At 37.9% G+C, this 25,726-nt stretch overlaps 1 protein-coding gene across 1 annotated transcript; it reads left to right on the forward strand.

Annotated features, from left to right (window-relative positions):
* Window positions 1-3,386: 3,386 nt before the first annotated feature.
* LOC131774243 (nucleotide-binding oligomerization domain-containing protein 2-like) lies at window positions 3,387-24,983 on the forward strand. The gene is made up of 11 exons (XM_066169301.1): window positions 3,387-4,094; window positions 4,208-4,280; window positions 5,285-5,345; window positions 6,026-6,098; window positions 10,245-10,289; window positions 10,693-11,329; window positions 12,123-12,233; window positions 12,464-12,565; window positions 12,999-13,103; window positions 14,066-14,167; window positions 21,824-24,983. Exons 6-11 carry the CDS (start codon window positions 10,696-10,698, stop codon window positions 23,932-23,934), a joined length of 3,165 nt encoding a protein of 1,054 aa, XP_066025398.1. The 5' UTR covers window positions 3,387-4,094; window positions 4,208-4,280; window positions 5,285-5,345; window positions 6,026-6,098; window positions 10,245-10,289; window positions 10,693-10,695; the 3' UTR covers window positions 23,935-24,983.
* The last annotated feature ends 743 nt before the right edge of the window (window positions 24,984-25,726 follow it).

Consider the following 25,726-nt stretch of genomic DNA (forward strand, 5'->3'; position numbering starts at 1 on the left):
GCAAAATACCATCATTCTAAATGCCAATTCGACCTGGCAAAAGTGGACAGGAAGAGTCACCCCATGGATTGTCCACTGCTAAAATCCAGTTATTTATTTTTTTGTGTACCGCCATCCATGCAGGCTTTGCCATGTTTGGGACTAGTCACTATATATTACCTAGGGAGGGGTAGGAGGATTTTTGTTGTATCACACTGAAATTAACCTTGTGCCCCCCCCCCCCAGATCTTTGTAGTATTTTAATGATCCCCCTCATTGGCAGTCAATGTCTTATAGTCCCCCCCCCTTTGTACCTTGTTAGCAATCACTGTTTCTCCCCCCCCTCTGTTCCCCTGAAAACCATGTGATCCCCCCTTCATTCTTTCTTCCCCCCCGTGATAAATAATGATAGGTGCTTTGCTTTTAATTTCCCCCGAGCAGAAAGATGTAATTTCACATCGTCAGCCCAAAGAACATGTCTTCAACATCTTGTAAGTGGGAAACTCTCTTTGTTTTTCCATTTTTTTTGGTTGTTGTTCTTTTTGTTTCTCTTTTCGGTTTTGTTTTTGTTTTTTGTGTTTTTTTTACTGTGTAGTCTTGATGCCATTTTATCCCAATTTGTGTATGTATTTATAGAGAGTCCAGTGAAGAAGATGAAGAAGCCTTCGAAGCCATGGCAGAAATTGATAAGTTTGGGGAAAGTCTTAAACAGAAGAAAATTATTAAACCAGAGTAGGAACTAACTCTGAAAGGTATCCTTAATCCTGGTAAAAGAAAAAAAATCTTGCCACTGCACAGAACTGTAAGAAATGTAAATAAAGTGTCATTTCCATTGCAGAGTGTTGGTTTAAAATTCTGCATCAATTGAACAGAGAGCTTTAGTCAATAACGTCCATCTTCTCTATTGCAAGGAGCTGTTGCTTATATTAGTTCACAGTCCCTCTAAAAATGGACGTCCACTGAATTTCGGCTTGAAAAATAGGTTTCCTTCAGCGATCTGCCACGATATTAAGCCAGCCTGAGGTCCAAAATTCACTTTTCGTATTCATCGCTCTGTATTTTGTTTTGGAATTAAAATCATCTTGTTAGAAACCCAGTTTGGTCGTCGCATTACCCGAAAATTAAAATAAAATGCTGAGCTGTTCATTTCACAGACTTCTCGCATGCGCAGGAGTTCGAGGAAACCACAAATTTATCGCCATAACCTCTTTTCCTGAGGTTGTAGAAACTAGGATGTGAATACCACTTACAACATATTGTCGTCATGTTAACAAACCCTAGGAATCGTAGTTTAACCAGAGGGGGGAGGGAGGGGAGGGTTTGAATTTAGGGACCGGTCGTAATTTACTTCCGGAGGAGGGGAGGGGAAGATTTTGGATAATTGGTTGATATTGTCATAAAAAATGTTGTTGTTTATCGTGGTTTTGTAGATAAATGATCGTTTAATCGTTTGTCTCAAGATTTGAGTCGAGCTATGAATTATATTGATCGTGAGGTTCCTACTTGTGCAGTCGAACCTGTATTAGGCAGCATCGTATTAGCGGTCACCCTATATTGAGTGGTTGGTTGTCAAAGACCTGAATTTCATTTTCCTAAATCACTGTAATCTTCACCTCTATTAAGCGGTCACCATCGGCCTGTTTGTATTGTTTTTCACCTGTGTTGAGCAGTCAATTGCGGAAATACTTAAATAAAACTAAAAATATTTTTTTCAAATGAAATTAAATCCATCTTCATCTCTCGAAATCAAAGTAGTATTTTCTAGCCAGTCTTTGTGCATGATAAGGACTATCATGCTATACAATGGAGTTTTTTATCGTTTTTCACCTGTGTTTTGGAACAGATGCTGTCTGCGGACAAATATCCGTGCGTATTTTCGCACCAAATGGGGCCTAGTGTTCATACAGTTATCTGTCATACGTGACAAAAGTTTCTTCAGCAAATAAATGTTCTTTACATGTTCTCGTATTTGATCTACCCTTAGTAGCAGAGCTATAAATCACAGCAAAGGAACTTCCCGATATCAGTTTCCCAATATCAACCCACAAGTTTTTATGTAAACCCCTTCGATGGGGTTCAGTGTCTCTCGCACTCGACAGATCTCCCTCGAATAGATTCTACACGATCAATTACTTGCATCACTTGCGCAAATTGCTCGAGGAATGTAATTCCACAATGTGATCAAAGGTAACAGACTTTTTACTGAGAATTTTCCATCAAGGAATTAAACGTAGCACACCTTAATCGCAAAATGAAGTTGACGTCAGTTCTTAATTAATTCGATGTTTGCTTCATAATTTTACTTAGAAATTTCGGCGCTTAAACCGTACACTGAGACCATTGCAAGCAAAGGGTAGCTTATGGACGCTTCAGCTTAAAGTGTAATCAAAATATGACACGAACTAGGCATCGTGTTTGTCATGAGTTCCATCACTTGCGAGTGGTAGACCTTCCACTCTTAAATTGAAATGTTTCCATCGGCGTCCTTTGTCGAGGTTCTTGAAACATGTATTTTGTTCTTTTTTTGTCTTCAAACGAGTACATATCCTACAGAATTCAAGCAATGCACTCCAGTATAATTCAAAATATCGAACGAGTAGAACGAAAATTATTTCACTGAAATTAAATTCGCGTGAACATACTAATGACTCAACCTCAACCAACAACAAGATGGCGGTTGACAGTATGATCATACGGTTCTCTGTGCACTTGTTACGTTTTCATTTAGAAATCCATTCTTTCTTCGAAGATAAACAGTGAACATTGACTAACGAAGATAAGGTCATTAGGAAGGTAAGTTTAATCCAATGAGTTTATAAATAGGGGAACATTCATGCATGCATGTAGTTAATCACGTAAAATCGGTAAGTCACATAGAAGATAAAATTGAACCCCTCAACAGGCATTCCAGTTATTACTTTTAACTCTTCCGTTCTATCTCCCCGTTTTGGGGCTGACCAATGCACGCCTGACTCTTCCCGAGAATTGACAGAGCCGTACGTACTCTACATTGATTTACATTTATCGCTTACAACCGACAGTAAGGAATATTACCAATGAGATCTAGGCAAGGAAAGGCTCAGGGATTGCAGTGTTTTGGAACTTTGTAGTAACATTTGCATTTTACAACAGCCATTTCATTGTTCTGTTGGACTCAGCCATCCGGATGAGTGCCTTTGATTCTTTGGTATGAGTTAATTGACGTATGGCCGTGTGATCGCGTGATCTGACAGACGAAACCCTAATTCTCGGGGCATTGCATCATTGCACAGGAATAGTGAATGGTAAGACGGAAAAAAAACCAGCGTTGTGAAAAAAACCAGAAAAAACCAGATTGTGTCTATATCAGGAGAGAAGCTCAAAGCTAAAGGTAAGAAGAACGCTCTTAACAAATCATCGTAAAATAACTATGTGGGGACATTTACGAATTGCGCGTAAAGAAACGCACACCGTCAATAATCGTTGTCACAGCTTCCCAGCTCTTTAAAATCCGAGCAAGCTTATTAGTATGTGTAAGCTAAATTTTAATGTAGGCAAAAGCTCAATTTTTAAAGTAGCCTTTTTTTTTGTTTGACGTAAAACGCAAAAATGCTAGAGTCAAAGTCGATGTCTCTTCTCAGTTATTGAGTCACTCAAAAAGCATTGCAGTTATTTCTTTCAATTCTTCCGCTCTATCTCTCTGTTTTGGGGCTGACCAATGCACGCCTGACTCTTTCCGAGAATTGAAAGACCCATACGTACTCTACATTGATTCACATTTATCGCTCAAAACAGGCAGTAAGGAATATTACCAATGAGATCTAGGCAGGGAAAGGCCTAGGGATTACAGTGCTTTGGAACTTTCTCGTAACATTTGTATTTTACATCAGACATTTCATTGTTCTGTTGGACTCAGTCATCCAGATGAGTGCCTTTGATTCTTTGATATAAGGTGATTGACGTCTAACTGTGTGATCGCATGATCTGACAAACGACACCCTAATTCTCGGTACATTGCATCATTGTAAAGGAATACTGGATCGCAAGACACAAAATAAATGCAGCGTCTTTAGAATTCGTAAAGAGCAACTCACTTGTTGACATGTAGAAAATGAGTTTTGGGGCCAGAAGCATGGGTACGAGACAGACGATTTGAAGAACAGCCTTCAACTTGAAATATTTGATTAAGAATCGAAACCGAGCGGTTTTATTTGATTGAGTTTAATTCATATCAGTTTTTTTCCAACAGCTGCTGGTCGAGTCGATGTCAAGCGTTGAGTGACAGATTGTGTCTATATCAGGAGAGAAGCTCAAAGCTGAGGGTAAGCAAAATGATTTTAACAAACCCTCGTTAAATAATTATGTGGGGACATTTATGTATCGCACCTAAAGAAACGTACACCGTCAATAATCGTTGTGAAAGCTTCCCGGTTCTTTAAACTAAGCAAGCTTATTGGTATGTGTAAGCTAAATTTTAATGTAGGCAAAAGCTCAATTTTGAAAGTAGTCTATTTTTTGTTTGACGTATAACGCAAAAATGCTAGAGTCAAAGTCGAAATGCTAGAGTCAAAGTCGATGTCACTTCTCAGTTAGTTCGACGAATGCTGCATAATTTTATAGAGCAATTTCGGTGCTTGAGGCAATGCAAGCGAAGGGCAGCTTAAGGAAGTAAAATATAACACGAATTTGGCATCGTGTTTGTCATAAGCTCCATCACTTGTGAGTGGTAGACCTTCCATCCTTAAATTGGAATGTTCCCATCAGCGTCCTTTCTGGAGGGTCTTGAAACATGTATTTTGCTTCGTTTTTTATCTTCAAACGCGTTTACATCCTACAGAATTAAAGCATTAATTGCACTCAAAGAGTCAAAGTTGATGTTACTTCTCAGTTAGTTCGATGAATGCTGCATAATTTTACAGAGCGATTTCGGTGCTTAAGGCATTGCAAACGAAGTGTAGCTAAAGAACGCTTAAGCTTAAAGTGTAAATAAAATATGGCACGAATTTGGCATCGTCTTCGTCATAAGCTCCATCACTTGCGAGTGGTAGACCTTCCATCCTTAAATTGAAATGTTTCCATCAGCGTCCTTTGTCGAGGTTCTTGAAACATGTATTTTGTTCCTTTTTTATCTTCAAACGGGTATACATCCTACAGAATTAAAGCATTGCACTGAAGTTAAGATCAAAATATGGAACTTGTAGAACGATGAATATTTCACTGAAATTAAATTCGCGTGAACAGACTAACGGCTCATTATCTTAATCAACAACAAGATGGTTGATTATGAGGTTCTCTGTACATGTTAACTTGTTATTTTTTTATTTAGAAATTCAGTCTTCGAAGATAAACAGTAAACACTGAGTAACGAAGATTAGGTCATTGTGAAGGTAAGTTTAATTTACTGAGTTTATGAATAGGGGAACATTCAGGCATGTATGCAGTTGATCACGTAAAATTAGTATATCACATAAAAGATAAAATTGAGTCACTCACCAAGAACTGAAGTTGTTACTTTCAATTCTTCCGTTCTATCTCCCTGTTTTGGGCCTGACCAATGCACGCCTGACTCTCTCCGGGAATTGACAGAGCCGTACGTACTCTACATTGATTCACATTTATCGCTTACGACAGTGAGGAATATTACCAATGAGATCTTGGTAGGGATTTAAGGCCTAGGGATTGCAGTGTAACATTTGCATTTTACAACAGCCATTTGATTGTTCTGTTGCACTCAGTCATCCGGATGAGTGCTTTTGATTCATTGGATAAGATGATTGACGTATGATTGTCTGTGATCGCGTCATCTGACAGACGACACTCAATTCTCAAGGCATTGCATCATTGCAAAGGAATGCTGGACTGCAAGACGCAAAATAAATGCAGTGTCTTTAAAATTCGTAAAGAGCAACTCACATGTTGACATGTAGAAAATGAGTTTTGGGGCCAGAAGCACGAGTACAAGACAGACCATTTGAAGAACAACCTTCAACCTGAGGTATTTGATCAAGAATCGAAAGCAAGCGGTTTTATTTGATTGAGTTGAAGTCATATCAGTTTTTTCCAACAGCTGCTGGTCGAGTCAATTTCAAGCGTCGAGTGATAGATTGTGTCTATATCAGGAGAGAAGCTCAAAGCTGAGGGTAAGTAAAACGATTTTAACAAACACTTGTAAAATAATTATGTGGGAACATTTACGTATCGCACATAAAGAAACGCACACCGTCAATAATCGTTGTCACAGCTCCCCAGTTCTTTAAACTCAGCAAGCTTATTGGTATGTGTAATCTAAATTTTACTGTGGGTAAAATCGGAATTTCGAAATTGTTTTTTTCTGTCTGATGTTTAACGCAAACATACCAGAGTCTTGAAATAGTCTGAAATTGAAAGACTTGGGAAATATTCCTCAAGCCGAGTTATTTTAGGAATCAATTTGTCTTCGTTTTTGCATCGTTTAAAATGGAAGTGATTTTCTTTCATGACTTAAAGATACAATAAGTATTAGGATACAAGCGTTTGTCGTGATATATTTCTAGCTTGCAATCAGTCGGATTTTTAATTGGGAATGTGGAATTTGGACTGGAAATTGACTATGGAGGGAGGGGTGGGGGCCAAGAGAGTCAGTTTCACAGCTTATTCTTCATGCAGGCTGAGATTATTGCATATGATATTTGTACAGCTGAACGGGATTCAAACGAATCTGAAAAAAAGAAAAACATTTGAAAGCAGCATAACATTTGTGGGGCAGCATGTATTTGCACATGAAGCCATTTATCAGACTGAAATCAACATTTACTTCAATAACCAACATGTTCTTATTAATAAATCGCATAATATTAACACTGGAGTCCAATCCTCTGACACCCAAAATTGTGATCATAAAACCAAAATGCATTTAAAATCCAGATGGAAGATTTTCATCAGTTTTGTTAACTCTTAAACCCCTAAGAGTGACTCAATTTGTTCCCTTTGACTTTGCTTCAAAGTTTTTCCAGCAGTGGAAATGCTCGCTTTTAGAATAAACTACGCCATAGAAAATTCACATTTTTTAACAATTATTTATCAACATTGAATGACATTTGCCAATCTTTCTCCCATTTAGTTAACGCATCTAAATCTTTCTGTATGTTTTGGCAGTCAACTGGACTATTTATTCTACAATATAGGAAACAGTCATCTGCGAACAATCTCATTGTTGGTGAAATACATGAGGGCAAGTCATTAATGTAAATCAGGAACAGTAATGGCCCTAAAACTGTACCTTGAGAGACTCCTGATGTCGCAAAACACTGATTTGATAAAACACCCTCCAAGGCTAACCCTCTGTGTTCTCTTAGTATGAAACAATTGGATTCAGGACAACAAGCTGCCCTGAATTCCATAATGACTCAGCTTATAGAGCAGCTTCTGATGAGGTACTCTATCAACAGCTTTAAATGCTGGCTTTAAGACTACAGTATGCCATAGCAAATTCATATTTTTTCACAATTTTCAGGGGAAGTATGCCCCCATTCCCCCCTCGGATGGTGATGCCTGCGGCATCCCATTTGAAGGCTAAAATGCAGATGAAAATCTCAGTCATGAAGGTAGCAAAGGGATGTGGGTTTTATAGAATTGTGTGTGTTCCCCCTGCCCCATTTGACTTTTAACCCTTAACACCCTAAGACACTGGTATTCATATTCTCCACACTGTTCTCTTTACATTTCCTATGGATCAGAGAAGGAGAATTTGTCAAAGAAGTATCTTTGATAGTGAAACAAATAGAAGAGTCAGTTTAGAACATAAGAGCTACATCGATTGTCTAATAGGTGTTTTAATTGATGAAAATCTTTCTTGGAAAAACCAAGTTGACTATGTCATTCCTGTAATAAGTAAGACCATACAAATGATTGCTAAGGTGAGATAGATTGTTCCATCATCTGTCCTCATAAATATCTACAAATCCTTAATTTTACCTAATTTTACCTATGGACTCCCTGCTGTAGGGCAATGGGTCTAAAAAGTATATAGTAAACAAAATTGTTGTGCTCTTAAATCGCAAGGATTATGTTTAATTTACCTTACTGATAGAAAAGAACATGCCATTCGCTTATTTATAAATGCAAAAATTCCACCTACATGCATGTATTACCATCTTATATTATGAAGCTGTATGTAAATTAAAGCTTGCATGATGTTCATAACAACAGTGCACCTAATCTAACATCATTAAACCTTTTGTGAGAACATCAAACAATTATACCTAATAGTTACTCGCTCATCAACATTACAACTTGTTAGGATTAATTAAGTACACTAGGTGTCAAAATCTGGAATGAGATCCCAAATGAATAGAAAAATTTGTTAAAGAAATCCTTCAAAAAAGAAACAAAAAAGCTCTCCTCAATATTCTAGAGACTGAAGATTCTTATATCAAGCCTGATGAGATAATGGTTAAATTCAAACACTGCAAAATTGAAACAAATTGAACTTGCAGTTGTACAATATCTTTGGTGCACTTAAATATTCGGGAATGTTTTTTCTTTTACAATGAATGTCTTTCATTTTCCATTTCCTTTTCTTGTGCATCCCTTAATGTTTTTATCATGTATTATTTTCATATTTACTGTCAACAAAATCTGCTCAAAATTTTCAATTTTTTTTTCTCATAAGTTAGAGAAACTAGTTTAAACCACCTAAAAGACATTTAATTTACCAAAAAAATCTTAAAAAGGTGAGATACAACAGAGAGAATATTTTAGGAAACCTTTGCAGAAGAGCAAAAGGTGTCATAATTAGAAACTGGCCTCCAGCAGAGTGTTAATGTTTTCTGTAGGCTTTTGTCCAGGATCTCAATTTGCATATATTGTTTTCATCACATCTTGCACTTTACATTCACTGGGAATCTGTAGCTCATTTTGCAAAGTGTTGAGTAATTAGAGTATTCATCAAATGGTCTAAAAGAGTGGACTAAAAGTGGAAGAGAGCACAAGCCGAAGAAATTGAAATTAAGTTGTTCACTTTCACCAGCTTGCTTGATAACTTTTGGATTATGTTTAACTCATGTTCCTGTTTCATAAAATGACCTTTCCCGCAAATTTCAAAGGAGTTATTTGTCAGGAGGCTGGTCAGGGGGTTCCATGTTGTGTTTCATAATGGTCAGTGGCATGACCACATTGACACATGCTTTTGAAAAGGAGGCAAGAAAACTGTTAATTTCTTTGGAGGTCAAAAACTAGAGGTTTGTTTTTACACAAGTTACCTCAGTCTTCAGTAATAGGTAATGTAGATCTGTTGGTTTTCATGAAAATTGCCTTGAATGTTCCTCAGAAGTGCATAAGGTTTTAATGAAATTTGAAATAATTATTTCTCTCACAATTTATCGGAGTTTGACATCAAGGGAAATCCAACCTCACAATATATTTTCTCAGTAACCAATGGGAATATCGAAATTGCCTGACACACTTTGTTAGCCTATTGTCTGCTGAGTGATACTGTTCAGTTTGTTTCAAGGTCTGGAGTAACACAGAGGCTGGTAATTCAGTAAAGCAAACGCCATCAATGCTGCATTTAAATGCTTACACGTGCCTACCAAAACAAACAACTGTGAAAAGTTTTGTCATTGACAAAATGCTAGGCATGAAACCATTTTAAATTTAGTGCTCCTGCAATCATCACCTTGCACAAGGTGATTGTAGCGAGAAATTACACATCATCCTTGATCAACAAGAGCATGCACATCGCTATTAAATCACTTGACCAATTATAATAATACTTATTATCAGCATAAATCTACAAGACCAATTGTATAATTGTAATGGTGCAGTCTGCAGAGCAGTAGGGGATTGTAATCATCGTAGCAGCATGTGGACTGGTAAACAAAAGTAAAATGTACTGAGCTTAGTTAATTTGTTAATAAGTTTAGGACATAGTGGATTATTAGTAGATTATTATCTTTTAATAATTGATAAGGGTAGAGCCCAACAAGCTCTATATATTAACTGGCTTTGCTCCCACATTAGTGATGAAGACATAATTTCTCCTGGCAATATTGATACAATATAAAGCAAACAAGGGATGAGAATAAAGAAAAATATCAAAAAGAGGATAATAAGTTCATGTAATACTCACAACATTATAAGAATTGTATGGCAGACAGTAAGGGGAATTACTAATGAGATCTGAGTTTGGAGGGAAAGAGTTTACTACTTAGTGATAGAAATCCATATGACACTATAAGATGATTTTTAATTACTATACTAAACATGTACATAAAGATATTAATAATTCTCATCTGTCCTAATTTCAGAAAGAAGTCACCTCTTCCAGGTGCATGTCTTAGTTTTCAACTGAGGTAAGAATAATGTCTGTAACAGATATGCTAAGAATTCTTGATCATTGCAATGATGATAACTCTTTTCATTAAGTATATAAAATCCTGATGAATTAAGTTATATCATGGTTGATAAGTATTGTTGGCTTATTTAAGCTTGATATGTTTGAACAGGGGGTGAAGGGGGGAGGGGTCTTGCACAGGTTACATCAAAAAGTTCAAATATTGCATCACTAAATATTGGGTAATTAAACAACTTTAAGGTTCACATAATTATTGCAAAAAGCAACAAATTTACAGTTCATGGGGTTTTACTTTCATACTCATCATCACAGATCGCAAAAATTAAAAACACTCAGTCGCACATCAAGCAAAAACCCCTTTCACCCCCTTTATAATGAGGATGAATTGATCTTTACTACAGCACATGGCATCAGCTGCTACACCAGCATCTCCTTCTACCAAAGAGACAACCAACTATGCCCGACTCTGTCGCCTTCTGGTGGATGTTGGATCCCAAGCCTTGAGAGACACTTTTGATACCATTCATCCTCCTGTAGGACTTGATACAGTTTTGGGGCGTCATCCAGAGCATGCAACACTAAAGTCTCTAAAGAGCAAGAGGGTCTTGAATGCAACGCAATGGGGGAAACTGTATCCAGCTATTCCTTCATCTGTTTCGTCAAAAGGGTTTGATATCACCCTACTGATGGTGTTACTGAGGAACATCTGTAAGTTGGCTCCTCCAAGCACTGGATGGGACAGTCTTCCCCCGTCTACAGATTTGAGTAAGCAGGCCAACATCGCCAGGCTGAAATACTACCGTAATACTGTGTATGGCCATGCCAACCAAGCCTCTGTGGACGATGTTGCATTCAACAACTACTGGCTGGACATTAGCAATGCCATAGTAGGAATGGCAGGAGCAGGTTATGGAGCTGCTATCAGTAAGCTTAAAAATGAGTGTATGGACCCTGATACTGAAGAACACTACAGGCAGCTGCTGAAGCAGTGGAAGGAAGATGAAGACAATGTTAAAGAAAAGCTCCAAGAAATTGAAGGTGCAAATAATTCGTACCTAAGAATGTAACCTTAGTCAAGCAGAAGGTGTCGGGAGGAATGACAAAATCAGCCTTGGACATTTAGGTTTTGATTGGTGTAGTTATGTTTCAGTTACGACTTTTTAATGTTACCCACTGGTAATCTTAAAGTGGCCATAATCCACATTGGCCAAGAATACTCGAGCAAATCGTCATCTGATCAGAAGCAAAAATAAATCCAATCACGATACAATGATAAACAGACAGGTGCTGAAGATTAAGAAAAAAAATTTCTAGAGGGATTTATCGCTTGCTTAAATCACAGATTCTCAAAAACAGGTTTAGATAAAGAGAAAAATTTTGTGTGCAGAAAGAAATATTCTGATCCTCCATGAGGAATCGAACCTCAGACCTTCGGATTCCGCGCTCCGCTGCTGTACTACTGAGCCACAGAGACGCTATGGTGAACTTAGGCCCATTACGTAGTTCCTATATGACACGCGTCCTGCATGCTGCTAGGATCAGCAATGTCGATAACAGCCTGTTTTTAAATAGAATAAGAAAGATCGTAAATTTTGAGCTTGGCTAAAAAAATAGAGATGACAAGATGTTTTCCATGCTCGTGACAAGATGTTTTTCATCTTGTCACGAGCGTGGGAAAAAGAAAACAAAAAAAACAAAAACAAAAAAGCTTAAGAAAAAAACGCTAGGTAGTTACCAATGAGATCAAGGGAGTGAAAGGGTTTATGAATGCTATCTTAAGAAAAAGGTAAGACTTTGCTGCAGGAAAACTAACGTGATTTTTCACTCTCAGCTAGCACATGGAACATTAAAAAAGACCTTAATCAGGTAAGATGTGAAGTAGGAAATATTGCGGAAAAATTGAATACGATGATGGCTCGACAACAGGAAACAAAGGATCGAGGTAAGTTCAGGATGAAACTCCATCTCTCTCGCTTAATCTCTGATCAGAAAAATAGATTATGTTTTGGCGTGAGATTTATCAATCTTTAGCACATATCTTTGTTGGCTTTTAACGCTTGTTTGGGCGTTATTTGTACCCGAGAAGACATTTAATCGTTTCAAAGAGGATTTAGACCCAATCTCTAAGGGAAGTTCTAACTTACGAAACCGTAAAAATGTTGTTACCCTCAGATAAAGTGACGAATGACTTTGACTGGATGAGAACTGAAATTGGAAATCTACGTGATAAGCTGGACACTTTGATAGCACGACATCATGAAGCGCAAGATCAGGGTGAATTCTTAATGCCATTTCTTACGTCACTTTTACAATTAAAATTAACCTTTTAAAATTGAGTGAAGTTTGAGAGGTGCTTTAAAATTTTCTAACCTATCAACTGTCAAAGCGCAGTGAGGTGCATATTTCTGTATGCATTTTGATTATTTTAATGATTAATGAAAATGTACCACACCCCCTTTCCTCCCCCCCCCCCAAAAAAAAAAAGAACAACAACAAGAAGAAACAATAAAACAGAAAAAAAGTATTAGTGATACTAATATTCCCAAATAGATTAAAAGAAATGAATGAAGGTTTTTTGGTTTTCCATTGTTGGTTGTTTCACATACGCATGAAATACGAATAAAAACTTGTTTCAGCTATTTCAATTAAAGTAAAGGGAAAAAGAAACCTGGACTTATTTCAGAAAAATATGTGCTTTTAAATTTAGAAAAAATGACAAATGACATTGATCAGATGAGAAGTGAAATTGGAAACATGCAAGACAAGTTGTCAAGTTTAATGATGGCCCGACAAGAGGAAACACAGCATCAAGGTTAGTCCCTACAGCAGCTATGAATTCAAGGGCGATTCATCTATTGAAATGCGGAGCTTCGGGAGAGTTAATATTAAGAGGGTGTTCACCGTAAGAATGTTGCATTTTTTGAGTGAACAAGGTGAAAACAGATTAAACCTATATAACCTCGTGGAACGAAACATAAAGGCCCGGTTATTGACACAAAGTTTGGCCGTTGTTTAACAAAACCACGTCCTAAACTATCTTCAATTTAGCCGAACCTTTTATCTGAAAAGTCATTTTTGTGAAAAGTGTCAAGAGAGCCGAGAGCTAACTGCGGAAGGACATTCATTTAATTAAATCAACCCTCTTCTAGGGAATGCCTAAGGCCCATTGTGTAAAACTGTGGTTTGGGTTAGACCTCGTTTAAATAGCCGACTCAAAGTTTGTAAACTAACGTGGCTCCAACTGCAAATAATAAATAAGGCAAATATACTGACACAACTTGGCATACGATCGCACGGAAATTACGCACAATACAGTAAAGAGGTACTGTTTGTTTTCAAAACACAGTTTACACAACATAAACTTGAAAGAAAAGTCTAAAGATGGGCAATGAATAATGCTTAATTTTCATTGAAAGTAGACTTGTGTCTTTTGCGTGCAAAAAGCTACTCTCTAGAAGGATTTGCAATCAGACCTCTCATTGCCGTTTGTGTAACCGGCGAGGCTGTCGTGTTTGGGTTTTGCCTTACAGCTCTTTTCCGGGCACAGCCGCCTATAAGACCATCGTCACCCGATTATGGAAATAGTTACCTAAACCTCTGCCAAAACCATTTGACATGTTGCACAGCAGAGCTGGGAATTACTGTCGCTCATTAACAATGACATTAAGTTATTTTTGAAAAGTTTATTGTTTTTCCTACGCGATCTATTTTAAATGGAGTGGCTATCAGTTGACGCTTCTCTTTCGCTAATAATATTGAAATGTTCATCCTTAGGGGACGTCAAAAATTACCTTGATCAAATCAAAATTGATGTTGGAAACATGAGTCTCAGGTTGGACGATTTGGTAGCAAAACAAAGAGAAACAAAGCAGCAAGGTGCGTACTGCGCTAACTAACTAACAATTGGAATACGGGCTCGAGTTGGATTTCGAGGGCGAAGCTTGAGTCAACTGTCACGCGTGAAACTGAGAGCGAAAAATCTAATAGTTTAATTTAATCTAAAAGTCATTCAAAACTGGGAAAAAAGACAGGCTCGTGTTTTTATTGAATATTAACACAAATGGGCCATCCCCTGTGCTGTTGACATTTCTTTCTATCTGTCACGGAATAAATAGTGAGTAGCTAAGCCAATCAGATTGCAGGATTTGCGATCGAACGTATATCTACACTAAACCCTAATAATATCAGCGTTTGGGGAGAATAACAAAAAATTATTTTGAAATATTGGGGTAGGAATCAGTTACAGCAATTGTTATTTCATCACAAATTGAATCAGATTCCTCCATGGGAAGGAAGAACCCTTCATAATTTGCCTCACATACAACGTGTGGCTTCTTAGCTCAGTTGTAAGCAACACGGTGATGAGGAGCTTGGGCCCCGAAAAGAATTTGCAGCACGCATTCTACAGAGGCGCGATCATTTCTGTCATCAGTATATAGAATTACTTTAACGCTTGCAGTCAGTAGGTGTCTATGCGGTTATTTAAACCTGTTGATTTTAACTTAGGGCCAGTTCACATGGAAGTGGGGGACCCCAAGTAGGTGAGGTGACCCGCCTAGATGGGGTAACCCGCCTTTCCATATAATCTCTCATTTTATCTTGATCACGTTTACATGATAGGTGGGGTAACCCGCCAAGGCGGGTTGCCCGGTCTGCCAGATAGGGTAACCCTGTATGCCAGGGTGACAATTTACCATGTAAACGTCTCAAGGTGGGGTAACCCGCCTAGCCGGGGTCGCGTTCATAATAAAAAGCTCAAAAGCTAAACACGTACGTTTTAAAACTTTGTACATTTCTTAACCGTCTCAAGGTAGAAATCACCAGAAACCGCAACGGACACACAAGGAGTGTAAAATGTTCACATTTTGGGATATTTAGCTTTGAAAATCGACCATATTTCGTTTCCCAAACTTTTCCCTATAACGGATTCAGTTTACGATTCCTCGCGTAACCTAATACCGCGTAACACAACGCGTGACGCTTTCATGAATAAACACAAATGTGTCCGAGAATGAATCTTTCGTCTTTCTCGAGATGTGAGCTTGGGACGCCTATGCTGAAACTCCCTAATTGCAAGCGCAACAACAACCTCAAGAAAACTCACCCTAGCACCCCGAGGTTGTAAGATTGCATGTAAACGCGTTTTGTTTTTCGACCACGGCTAGGCGGGTTACTTCAACTACCTGGGGTCCCCCACCTCCATGTTAACAGGCCTCTAAAGGTTCACCTGATAACTAATACTTCATCTAATTTTAAAAGCGCGAATTTCAATTACGAACCACAATAAATCTTGGACCGGAATCACTTGGCGCGATCTCATCATGGAGGCCAAAGTCCGGCTTCCATCGATCGGCTGAGCTTTCTAGAGTTACGGCATACAATCTCGACCATATGTGCTAACAAAAAGTTAATGTGGAATCAAGCCCAAAGCTTTTGCAAAGAACGAAATCTTTCGTCGATTCCCGATGACTGCAATACGTTCTATCACGCCAGCAGTTCCCAACCGCGCCAACAAAGGCTGTTCGTTAAATACCACGTCACCAAACATGTTGTATGCTCATTTGGTCTCTGTGCCGGACTAATTAGACAGCGAGGATTTCCTGCAGATGCATTCGTGAGGTGTCAAAATGTAATGTTCGAAACTGAGCGATATGTCAATTATTCTTAATTTGATTGACATTTATAAGTGATTTCGTTTTATAAACAACATGTATGCGGCACGTATTTTATCGCTCCTTATATGGCATTGTTCCACTTGCTTACAGCGGGACGTTCAGTGCGTGTTTTTTCGAATAAGTCTAGAGTTGTGGGTGGGAGTTAACCAAAGCGTTGAAATAGAATCGTTAAATCAAGTGAATTAACCGTGACTTAATTAGAAAGCGTGGTACAGCCTTTTCACGTTTTCGACAATAAACCTGTTAAATCAAATCGCTCTCGACCGTGCACTTTAGGCGGGAAATGCCTCTGGTCGAATAATCATGGGGAATTGCAGAGATGTCCGTCAAGAATAGCCGAGCTTGACAAAGACATTCGGGAACCAGTAAAGGATAATGATTATATAAGTTAACGGTAGATGCCTCAACTTTCAGTCCAAAGAAAGAGTCCAGGCAAAGAACGGTCTCCTGATATTAACTAGTGTGAATTCAATTTTTCGTTTCCTACCTGAGGGTTAATTTTTAATCTCTCCTATACCCTCTCGGGTAGTGCATATCTGAGGATTATTTTAAATCTCTACTCTACCCTCCTGGGTAGTGTATACCTGAGGGTTACCTTTAATCTCAACTATGCCCTCTTGTGTAGTGTATACCTGAGGGTTATTTTCAATCTCTTCTATAGCCTCTCGGGTAGTGTAATACCTGAGGGTTATTTTCAATCTCTTCTATACCCTCTTGGGTAGTGTATACCTAAGGGTTACTTTTAATATCTTCTATACCCTCTTGAGTAGTGTATACCTGAGGGTCACTTTAATCTCGTCTATACCCTCTTGGGTAGTGTATACCTGAGGGTTACTTTAAATCACTACTATACCCTCTTGGGTAGTGTATACCTAAGGGTTATTTTTAATCTTTCTTATACCCTCTTGGGTAGTGTATACCTAAGGGTTACTTCAAATCGCTACTATACCCTCTTGGATAGTGTATACCTGAGAGTTATGTTTAATCTCTTCTATACCCTCCTTGGTAGTGTATACCTGAGGATTATTTTTATGCTCTTCTTAACCCCCTTTACACGGCAGTTGCGTTAGACGATATTCGTAAGCGTGGATTTGCTTACAATAACCTTAAATATACTAACGTTGTTTTAGAGAAACGTGAAGCCTAGCTTCTACTCTGTTATAGTCAATTTTAGCAAGAGGGTTGTCTTCGGAAAAGCTAAAAATGCCGTTCCAAAACCTTCGCATTTAAAAGGTCATTTTAAGAATAGTTGCATTGGAACGAAGCATGTAGACGGAGCAGGGAGACCATCAGTTGAAAGCGATGTATATTCTCTGGATTATCTAATCATCACAGTTTCCGGTCCTTAAAAGTTCCAAACCATTACCTGTGTAAAGAAGGGTTTGTCTGAGTTAGCCTTAAATAGGCTTAGGCCTTTGATCATGGAGGTGAAATCAGATTTACCAGTGCCGCTTTTAAGGCTATTTTTGAGTTTCTTCTTTTACGTGTTTTAAATTGTTCCTGTTATATGTTGCTCTAACATTTGGCCAGGACTATTTGTGGACCTTGTGTTAACGATTTACCGTTGTCTTCTTCAAGACATGCATTGTTTCTACAAAGAAAATAAGCTTAGCGTACCGCCCCTTAGGTTATTTCAAATTAGATCCGTTAAGTTTTCTCGAGAAATTTCCCAGAGCTCTTGTTTCTAGACAATGTGCGAACAAAGTAGTGTTGCATCAGGAAAATGATTAGAAATGTAATTATGGGAAGGTGAATTTTTTTTTTCATTTCATTCGGAAGCACAGGTTCGAATTTCATCGAAGGCTGAACTTTTTCGCAGATTTATTCCTGTAACTTTTAAAATTATCGCTTACCTGTGGGTATCATGGTTGTATTTATGACAGAATGGTAACAAATAACAGCCACTGGCATTGTAGAGGATCCAAGCCTCAAACGTTTCGATTTCGCGAATGGATATACTTTCATTTTACCAACTGAGCCAAAGAGGCAAGTTAGAGAATTATCTCATCTACCAGGCTGATTTTTTGACCAACATCTTGCTTAACAAATAGAGAAGCCTTGACTGTGCTCTGTTCTGTTATAAAGCACGCAGGAAGCGGCTAGAGCACGAAAGAAGGGTGGGGAGAAACACGAGACGTAGTCGAGTGTTTCTTCCCACTTCTTGAGAGCTCTAGCCGCTTCCTAAGTGCTTTATAACAGAACAGAGCACAGTCAAGGCTTCTCTATTTGTTTTATAATAAAGAATCCGTTAAATTACCCAAGCATTAATTTCAATTTTCAAAACAAACTTTATTTCCAAAGCGAACAACAATGTCGTCAGCATGCTCTATACTCTCATAAAGCACGCTACAATAAGCCAATCAGAATCCCTGTTAGAATGGTTCAAATAATCTGATTGGCTGTACAAGACTAAAGCTGTCAAAAATGTCAAACCATCAAAGTTCAAAAACCATTAAAGTTCACATTCTACGATAGTTTACAAACTAAAATAGTTCGGCAAGTCGAATTTAACACTTTTGCCTGAAGTTTTTAAGTCTCTAATACAGAATCTTGAGGTGAAATGTTCAGTGAACTTCAGCCGAATTATTGCTCATAAAAACACGCGAGTTTTTTCACACGACAAGGTAGAAAACAAACTGTTCAAGGCGAGTATTTTTTGAATGAAGGACAGCCGAATTCACCGGAACATGAAGATCGCTCGTGATGACAGCACCGCAAAACTCGGCTGGAGATGCTAATGTGAATTGCAACTCAACGTATCGGAAAAGGATATCAGAGCAAGCTCTTATTTTTTCACTCGAAAGGCGGCCGATGTAGTTTCTGAGGCTTGCTTTATTGTGATGACCGGAGATCGCCATGATGAGCGAGCCGCGATGAACTTAGCATGATCATATTCGCTCAGACACCGTCATGATAAGTATGAATTTTAACAATTATGCCAGCTTGGTTATATTTTTCATCATTTCTGTTTTGTTCTGTTTTGTTTTTGAACACTGAACTTTATATACTATAAGAGTGTTAGCTGTGTTTTATTTTTATTACCGTACGTAAGCTTGCAATCTAACTGAGCGTGAAAATCTTTAAAACTCGGAATGTTTATTTTGTGTTTCCTTTGAGGATTTTTGTATCTGCTCACGTTTTAATAACGTAAATTACGGCGCCTGGTATGTTTACAAACCTTTGTTTGATTCTTCTGTTGCTACTTGCCGGCTCTCTTCAGTTCCGAAATTTCACTTTCAATTATCGGAAAAAAGTTAAAAAGAAGTCCCGGAAAAGCTCGAACATAGTACAATTGGCAGATGGCGTGACAGCTGTAGCTCAGCTCTATGCTCTATACTCTCATAGAGCACGCTCTTTCAACCTATGACAGCGCGCGTTATTTCCGAACTTTATTATAAATATAGTTAACATGACGCAGGGAGAGGAAGCGGGCTTATTAAATTTTAGGCTTTTTCATAGAGACTATGTTAAGATCTCTCACATGGATCCCTTTCGCCCTCAATAACTTCCTTATCAATTTTAAAATCAGAAATTATCATAGGACAGTTGATAATTAGTATTTATGTAAACGATCTACCAAATGTTTGTCAAAATTGTTCAACTGCTTGGTACGTGGATGACTAAGCTCCTATTGTCTTTTACCGTGAACGACTCTGCTTGGATCATTCAAAGTGTGAATTCCGACTTACAACGGATTCGCAATTGGTGTTTCAACAATTGTTCGATGCTTAGTCCAGATAAGACGAAACTAATAGTTTTTGGCAGCCGAAGAATGTCTTCGAAATTACTGGACTTTAAATTATCCCCACTAGGAAAAGACATTAACCCGGCTCAATCAGTCAAAGACCTTGGAGTAATTTCTGATCCCACGCTATCTTTTGATAATCATATTTCTACTGTAGTATCGTCTTGCATGTCGAAATTACCTAAGATAAGCCGTATTACGTTTTCGATAAACAACTGCTTGAAACCATGATAAACGTGTATGTTTTCAGTAAACGATATTACTGTTCATCAGTATGGTCATCCACCTCAGCCTGTAATATTCGTAAATTGCTATACGTTCAAAACTTTGCCGCGCGAACTATCTGCAACGTAAAGAAGTCTGACCATATCTCTCCTGTATTAAGAAACTTACGTTGGCTCCCCGTAAACACACAACTGTATTGCCGAGATGCTACTTTAACATTTAAATGTATGACGGATCAAGCCCCGGAATACTTAACATCTATGTATATAACAAGAGGCAGCGTATCTGGACGTATAACCAGAAACTTTCAACGATTAAACATTCCTCTTTTTAAAACTGCAACAGGACAGAAAACGTTTTATTATAAAAGTGTATCTATCTGGAACAAGTTAGATCCAAGCCTTAAATTATGTAAGAGTCCCGCTTCCTTTAAGACAGCTGAAAAAATCACCTTTTGAATGAATTTTTAAACTAAACATATTTTATTTAAAGATATATAATTCGTATTGCATTGTATGCATTTTAATTTTGTAATCCAATTTCGTCACTGAAAAGCTCCAGATTGGGATGTGTTCAATAAATGTATGTAAATGTATGTGTACTTTTCCAGTCTAAAGAAGGAAGCGATGACGTGATTTTTTGTTCCTACAGGTTTGAATAGCTTAAACTCTCTAAACTCAAATGTGAAAGAAGAGAAACCAATTTTTTCAAAATTGGTTTCTCATTAACACGTTGACCGAACGCTAATCAATATGATATTTGATACGTTTTGTTCACCTTTTTCGTCTTGATACAGAATCATTTATCAGAATTTAGCCGTTTAAGATGTTTAGAAAATCAATTTGTGTGTTCTTAATGCTCTACCCTACTATCTTTTCTTTCTAAAATGGTTAAAATCTAAGATTTATGTATAATTCTGCTGTCACGTTAGCAAAATCACCATAACTTTGAAGTCACTAAGGCGAAGAAAATTAATAAGTGAAAGATGTTTTTACATTTCTATAATTTCGAACATCCTATTGGAAGAAATCCACCGCAGTTTGCTATGGTCTGGTCTGGACTTGAGAAATATCATCCAAGGAAGAAAGAATACTTTTGACCAATCTTAAAAAAAAGGCTAACGGGTGTTTTTAAATAAATTATGGCTAACCTCTGAATGAATACTTATCAAAATTGGAATGCTTTCTAAACCTCTAATATATCGCAAAATTTAGGAACACAAACGATTTCTTGCAGCATGCGGTGTTTTACGAGGAGCGAGCTTGTCAACTTTTTGAAATTTTTGATATCGCAAGGGGTCAAAAAAGGGCTTTTTGCAGCTTTGACTATTTAGAGCTCTCAAAAAAATTTTAACGTATTTCTAGAAACCAACGTGGTTTTATTTACTTACTACCAAAGATAGTTTAATGGGCAGAGTTTGAGGCAAAACTTTTCTCTGATGTGAAATGCCTTGGACCTCTCTTACAGAGATCGCCACTTAATTGATACACAGTAGCGTATGAAATCGACATGATAACTCATTATATGCCTCGGATATTGATCATGTCGAGTTTAAAGTCTGCCTAGTTTCCAAGCCCCTCGCCCGTGTAGTGTTCTCAAACTTTTGCACACTCAGAGAGAAATGTCTTATTTTGCAGTTTTTTTCAAAATGTATAATAAAACATCTGTTTAATTCCGTTTTTTTCATGCTATTGTGAATTATCAAACTTCGTGTCTTTAATATGTGCTTCAGCCTTCGGTTTCGGCAGATAACTCAGACCAAGGTGGTGATATTTCACGATATCATGCTCAGTATCATCCTATAATTGCTTATTTTGCGAGAGTCATGGCGTCATATGGCGTGTCGGTAAGAATGCCTTATAAAACTAACAGCTAATTCTTTTTCAGATGGATTTGACCCAACTGGAATTATTGATAATATTCGTCAACTCTACAAAAAGCGGGAAGGTTGGCTGGCACCGTTTCCCTGGTGTGAAGATTTTCACTTCTCCTTTGACGACATCTACACCAGGCTTAAAGTCATCTACAGAAAGAAAACGAGAGGAACCGAAACAGACCGAGTTGTCACGATGTCTGAAATCTTTAACAAGCACGAAGAATGTGAAGAACCAAGAGTAGTATTAATTGAAGGGAAGCCTGGTATGGGAAAGACAACGTACTCTAAAAAAGTTGTTGTCGACTGGGCCACAGGAAAACACACAACCGGAAATTGCTTCACAAACTTCGTAATAGTTCTTTTGATCAAATGTCGTGATGTTGAGTCTGGCCTTTGGGAAGCTATTGAAGATCAACTTCTGCCTCGAGAAGTTGGTGAAGACCAACGAGAGAGATTCTTCGACTTAATTCGCCACAATCAATCTAATGTTCTTCTGGTACTCGATGGATTGGATGAAGTTTCTGAGAAGAAGCTTGCTATGTTTTCAGAAATTATTCAAGGGCGAGTACTGCCAAACTGTCGTGTGGTTGCTACGGCACGACATGAAGCTGGAGTCAAAGTTCGAAAATACTGCGACACGCTGCTGGAGGTTGAGGGATTTACTCTAAAAGATGTAGAAACCTTCGTCAGAAATTACTTTAGAGCCGAACCAGAACTGGCCGAGCAGCTTATCAAACACCTATATTATGCTTACGACTTATATGAAATATTGACGAATCCTCTCAACACTGCGCTTCTTTGCCTGGTCTATGAAGATTTGAAAGGTGTATTTCCTGAATGCAGAACGAAGCTGTACATGGAAATAGTGGAGTGTGTACTAAGGAGGTATAGAACAAAGCAGCAATTACCAGAAAATGGTGAAGACCTTGTTGACCTTTACGAAAGCCAATTGAAACACCTTGGTTCGATAGCTTTGAAAGGTTTACTTGAAGACAACTTGGATTTTGACGAGAAGGAGCTTGGAAAACACAAAGGAAGCGATTTACCTGGATTTGGATTTCTGTCAGTTCAGCCTGGAGGCAGTAAACTAAGACCAACTAGACGTTATAGCTTTCTTCACAAGACTTTCCAAGAATTCTTCGCAGCATTCTATCTCAGTTGTCAGCTTATCCAGAAAGAAATCAGTACGAACAGCATAGCTGCTGGCAAAAAATATCGCCATCAACTGAAAGATGTACTTCTGTTTACATTTGGTATGTTAGCAGCACGATGCGAGGAAACAGTGGTGAACCTTCTGAAAAGCATAGCAACACAATTAAACCGGGAAGAAGAGGAAGACGTGGACGTTATATTAGAGTGTGTTAATGAATGCAAAAAGGAGAACAAAAATGTTGATGAAAAATTGGCTACCGCTCTTGGCGCTTCTCTTCAAACTGAAACTGTTAAAGTTTCAAGTGTAAAAGTGGATGAAACTCTAGCTGTCTTTTTAAGCAACTTTCTGAAAACAAATACAACTGTGACAAACTTAACATTGAATGAATCTTCGCAAGATGGGGTTGCCGCTCTGGCAGAGTGTTTGAAATATAATGCATCGCTGGAAACGTTGAGCTTGGATGGTAATGGAATTGGTGATGATGGTGCTGATGCTCTGGGTGAGTGTTTAAAATATAACAAATCGCTGACAGCGTTGGATTTGAGTGATAATGAAATTGGTGGTAATGGTGCTGCTGCTCTAGGGGAGTGTTTGAAATATAACAAATCGCTGACAACGTTGGATTTGAGTGATAATGAAATTGATGATGATGGTGCTGCTGCTCTGGGTGAGTGTTTGAAATATAACAAATCGCTGACAACGTTGGATTTGAGTGATAATAAAATTGGTGATGATGGTGCTGCTGCTCTGGGTGAGTGTTTGAAATATAACAAATCGCTGACAACGTTGGATTTGAGTTATAATGAAATTGGTGATGATGGTACTGCTGCTCTGGGTGAGTGTTTGAAATATAACAAATCGCTGACAACGTTGGATTTGAGTTATAATGAAATTGGTGATGATGGTGCTGCTGCTCTGGGTGAGTGTTTGAAATATAACAAATCGCTGACAACGTTGAATTTGAGTTAAAATGAAATTGGTGATGATGGTGCTGCTGCACTGGATGAGTGTTTGAAATATAACAAATCACTGACAACGTTGGATTTGAGTTAAAATGAAATTGGTGATGATGGTGCTGCTGCTCTGGGTGAGTGTTTGAAATATAACAAATCGCTGACAACGCTGAATTTAGGCAGTAATAAAATTGGTGATGATGGTGCTGCTGCTCTGGTTGTTACGTAGGAGTGTCATCCTCATCTGACAATACTTGCAATAAATAGAACCCTTCTAGGACATGGCTACCTTGCCTTATGACCAACTTTAAGAAGCGTTTACGTCAGGAATAAGCAGCGATTAATGACTCTGACCTTGAACAGGATGAATGTACAGTAGCTTCCATTTATCGATATCAGTATTAGTATAAGACTTACATAGCATCTGTTTGCCAAGATTATTTACTTTTGTAGGAGCTTTTATAAAAGCGTGTACGTTTAGTCAAGAGACCGTTACACTTTATTACAATCTTATCCACACAACTTTTACCTTGTCACGTTTAATGGATAAAGCTGTTAAAAGAAACTATGCTTCATCTGTGACGCGCGTGCGTGTAAACCACCAGATTATCGGCGCGAGGATAATTTGGAAACATTGGACTGCCTCGGATTTTGTTGTATATTTAAAATCGGATGTAATGTTTTTTTGTATTCAGCAATAAATTCTGCTCACATATTTTTTCTGCCATAATTGGTTAAAGGTTAGTAATTATTCTTTGGTGATCAGTTACTTGATTCTCATAAACTTACTTTAGTGTGATAATGTGCTGACACTTTTAAGTTCTGTGAGAAATTTGAAGTTGATAATTCTTAGGGTGCAAAGAGTTAATTAATTGAGTTGTAGCTATGTTGTATGGTAAGACTCTTTATGATGACTACATGAGGCTTTGTTGTAGGCTGTGAAGAACAATCTATTTTTCGAAGTGAAATTTTTTTTTAGAAAAGTTGTTACAAGACATTTTTTAATTTTGTAAGGGTATGTTTACTTGAACCATTTATGTATTTCTTAAGACGTAACTGATATAAATAAAGGTATTTTCAGTAGAATTTCAGTTTTTCTCCTCTATTTTTTGTTGATGCGTATACTTTTTTTGCGTTCATCCAGAAAGTCCGTTTGATTACGATGCTCCTTAGCCTGCTGCTTCCTTTCTTCAATTCCCTTTTTTCGTTTGATATTTCTTGTAAACTGACCCATGGTCGATGCAATTTGGATGTTTTAGGGGGTGGGTTTTAATCTGCTTACACAGAAAAACTGGGTGAAAGAGTGACTTGTCTTGCTAACTGAAATCAGAGAATTACTATGGCCAACTCGTGCATAGAGTTCTTCATCTAGCGATGAAACATGGTTGTGAACCTGTAATTATATTCCTTGTAGCAATGCAAGGTTGCTCTTATCTCAAAAGCCGAGCATGGTAACCATCAACTCCGCTGAGAAATAAACGCATATATAGTCTTTAGAAACAGCACAAAATAGTATCCTGCGTTTATCGAATTTCTGTTCGCAAAATTTGTCAAATTTAGACGCTACAATCCAAGTCTTTCTTCGCCTGCACAAGCCAAATTTTGCTATTTTCCATTCATATGTCACGTTCTACCTCAGCTGCTCAAGAAATGGTTGAATTGCAGCGCAACAGTCTTTGTTTACAGCCTTAATCCTCTAACTCCCAGATCAAATTTGTAATTCTCCTACTGTCAACCATAGAATTCTTATGATGTTAGTTCAGAGAATTTAGTATTGAATCAAATAATTATCCCCAAATTGATATTTC

Source organism: Pocillopora verrucosa, chromosome 6 (assembly GCF_036669915.1).
Source record: "Pocillopora verrucosa isolate sample1 chromosome 6, ASM3666991v2, whole genome shotgun sequence".
NCBI classification, from domain to species: Eukaryota; Metazoa; Cnidaria; class Anthozoa; order Scleractinia; family Pocilloporidae; genus Pocillopora; species Pocillopora verrucosa.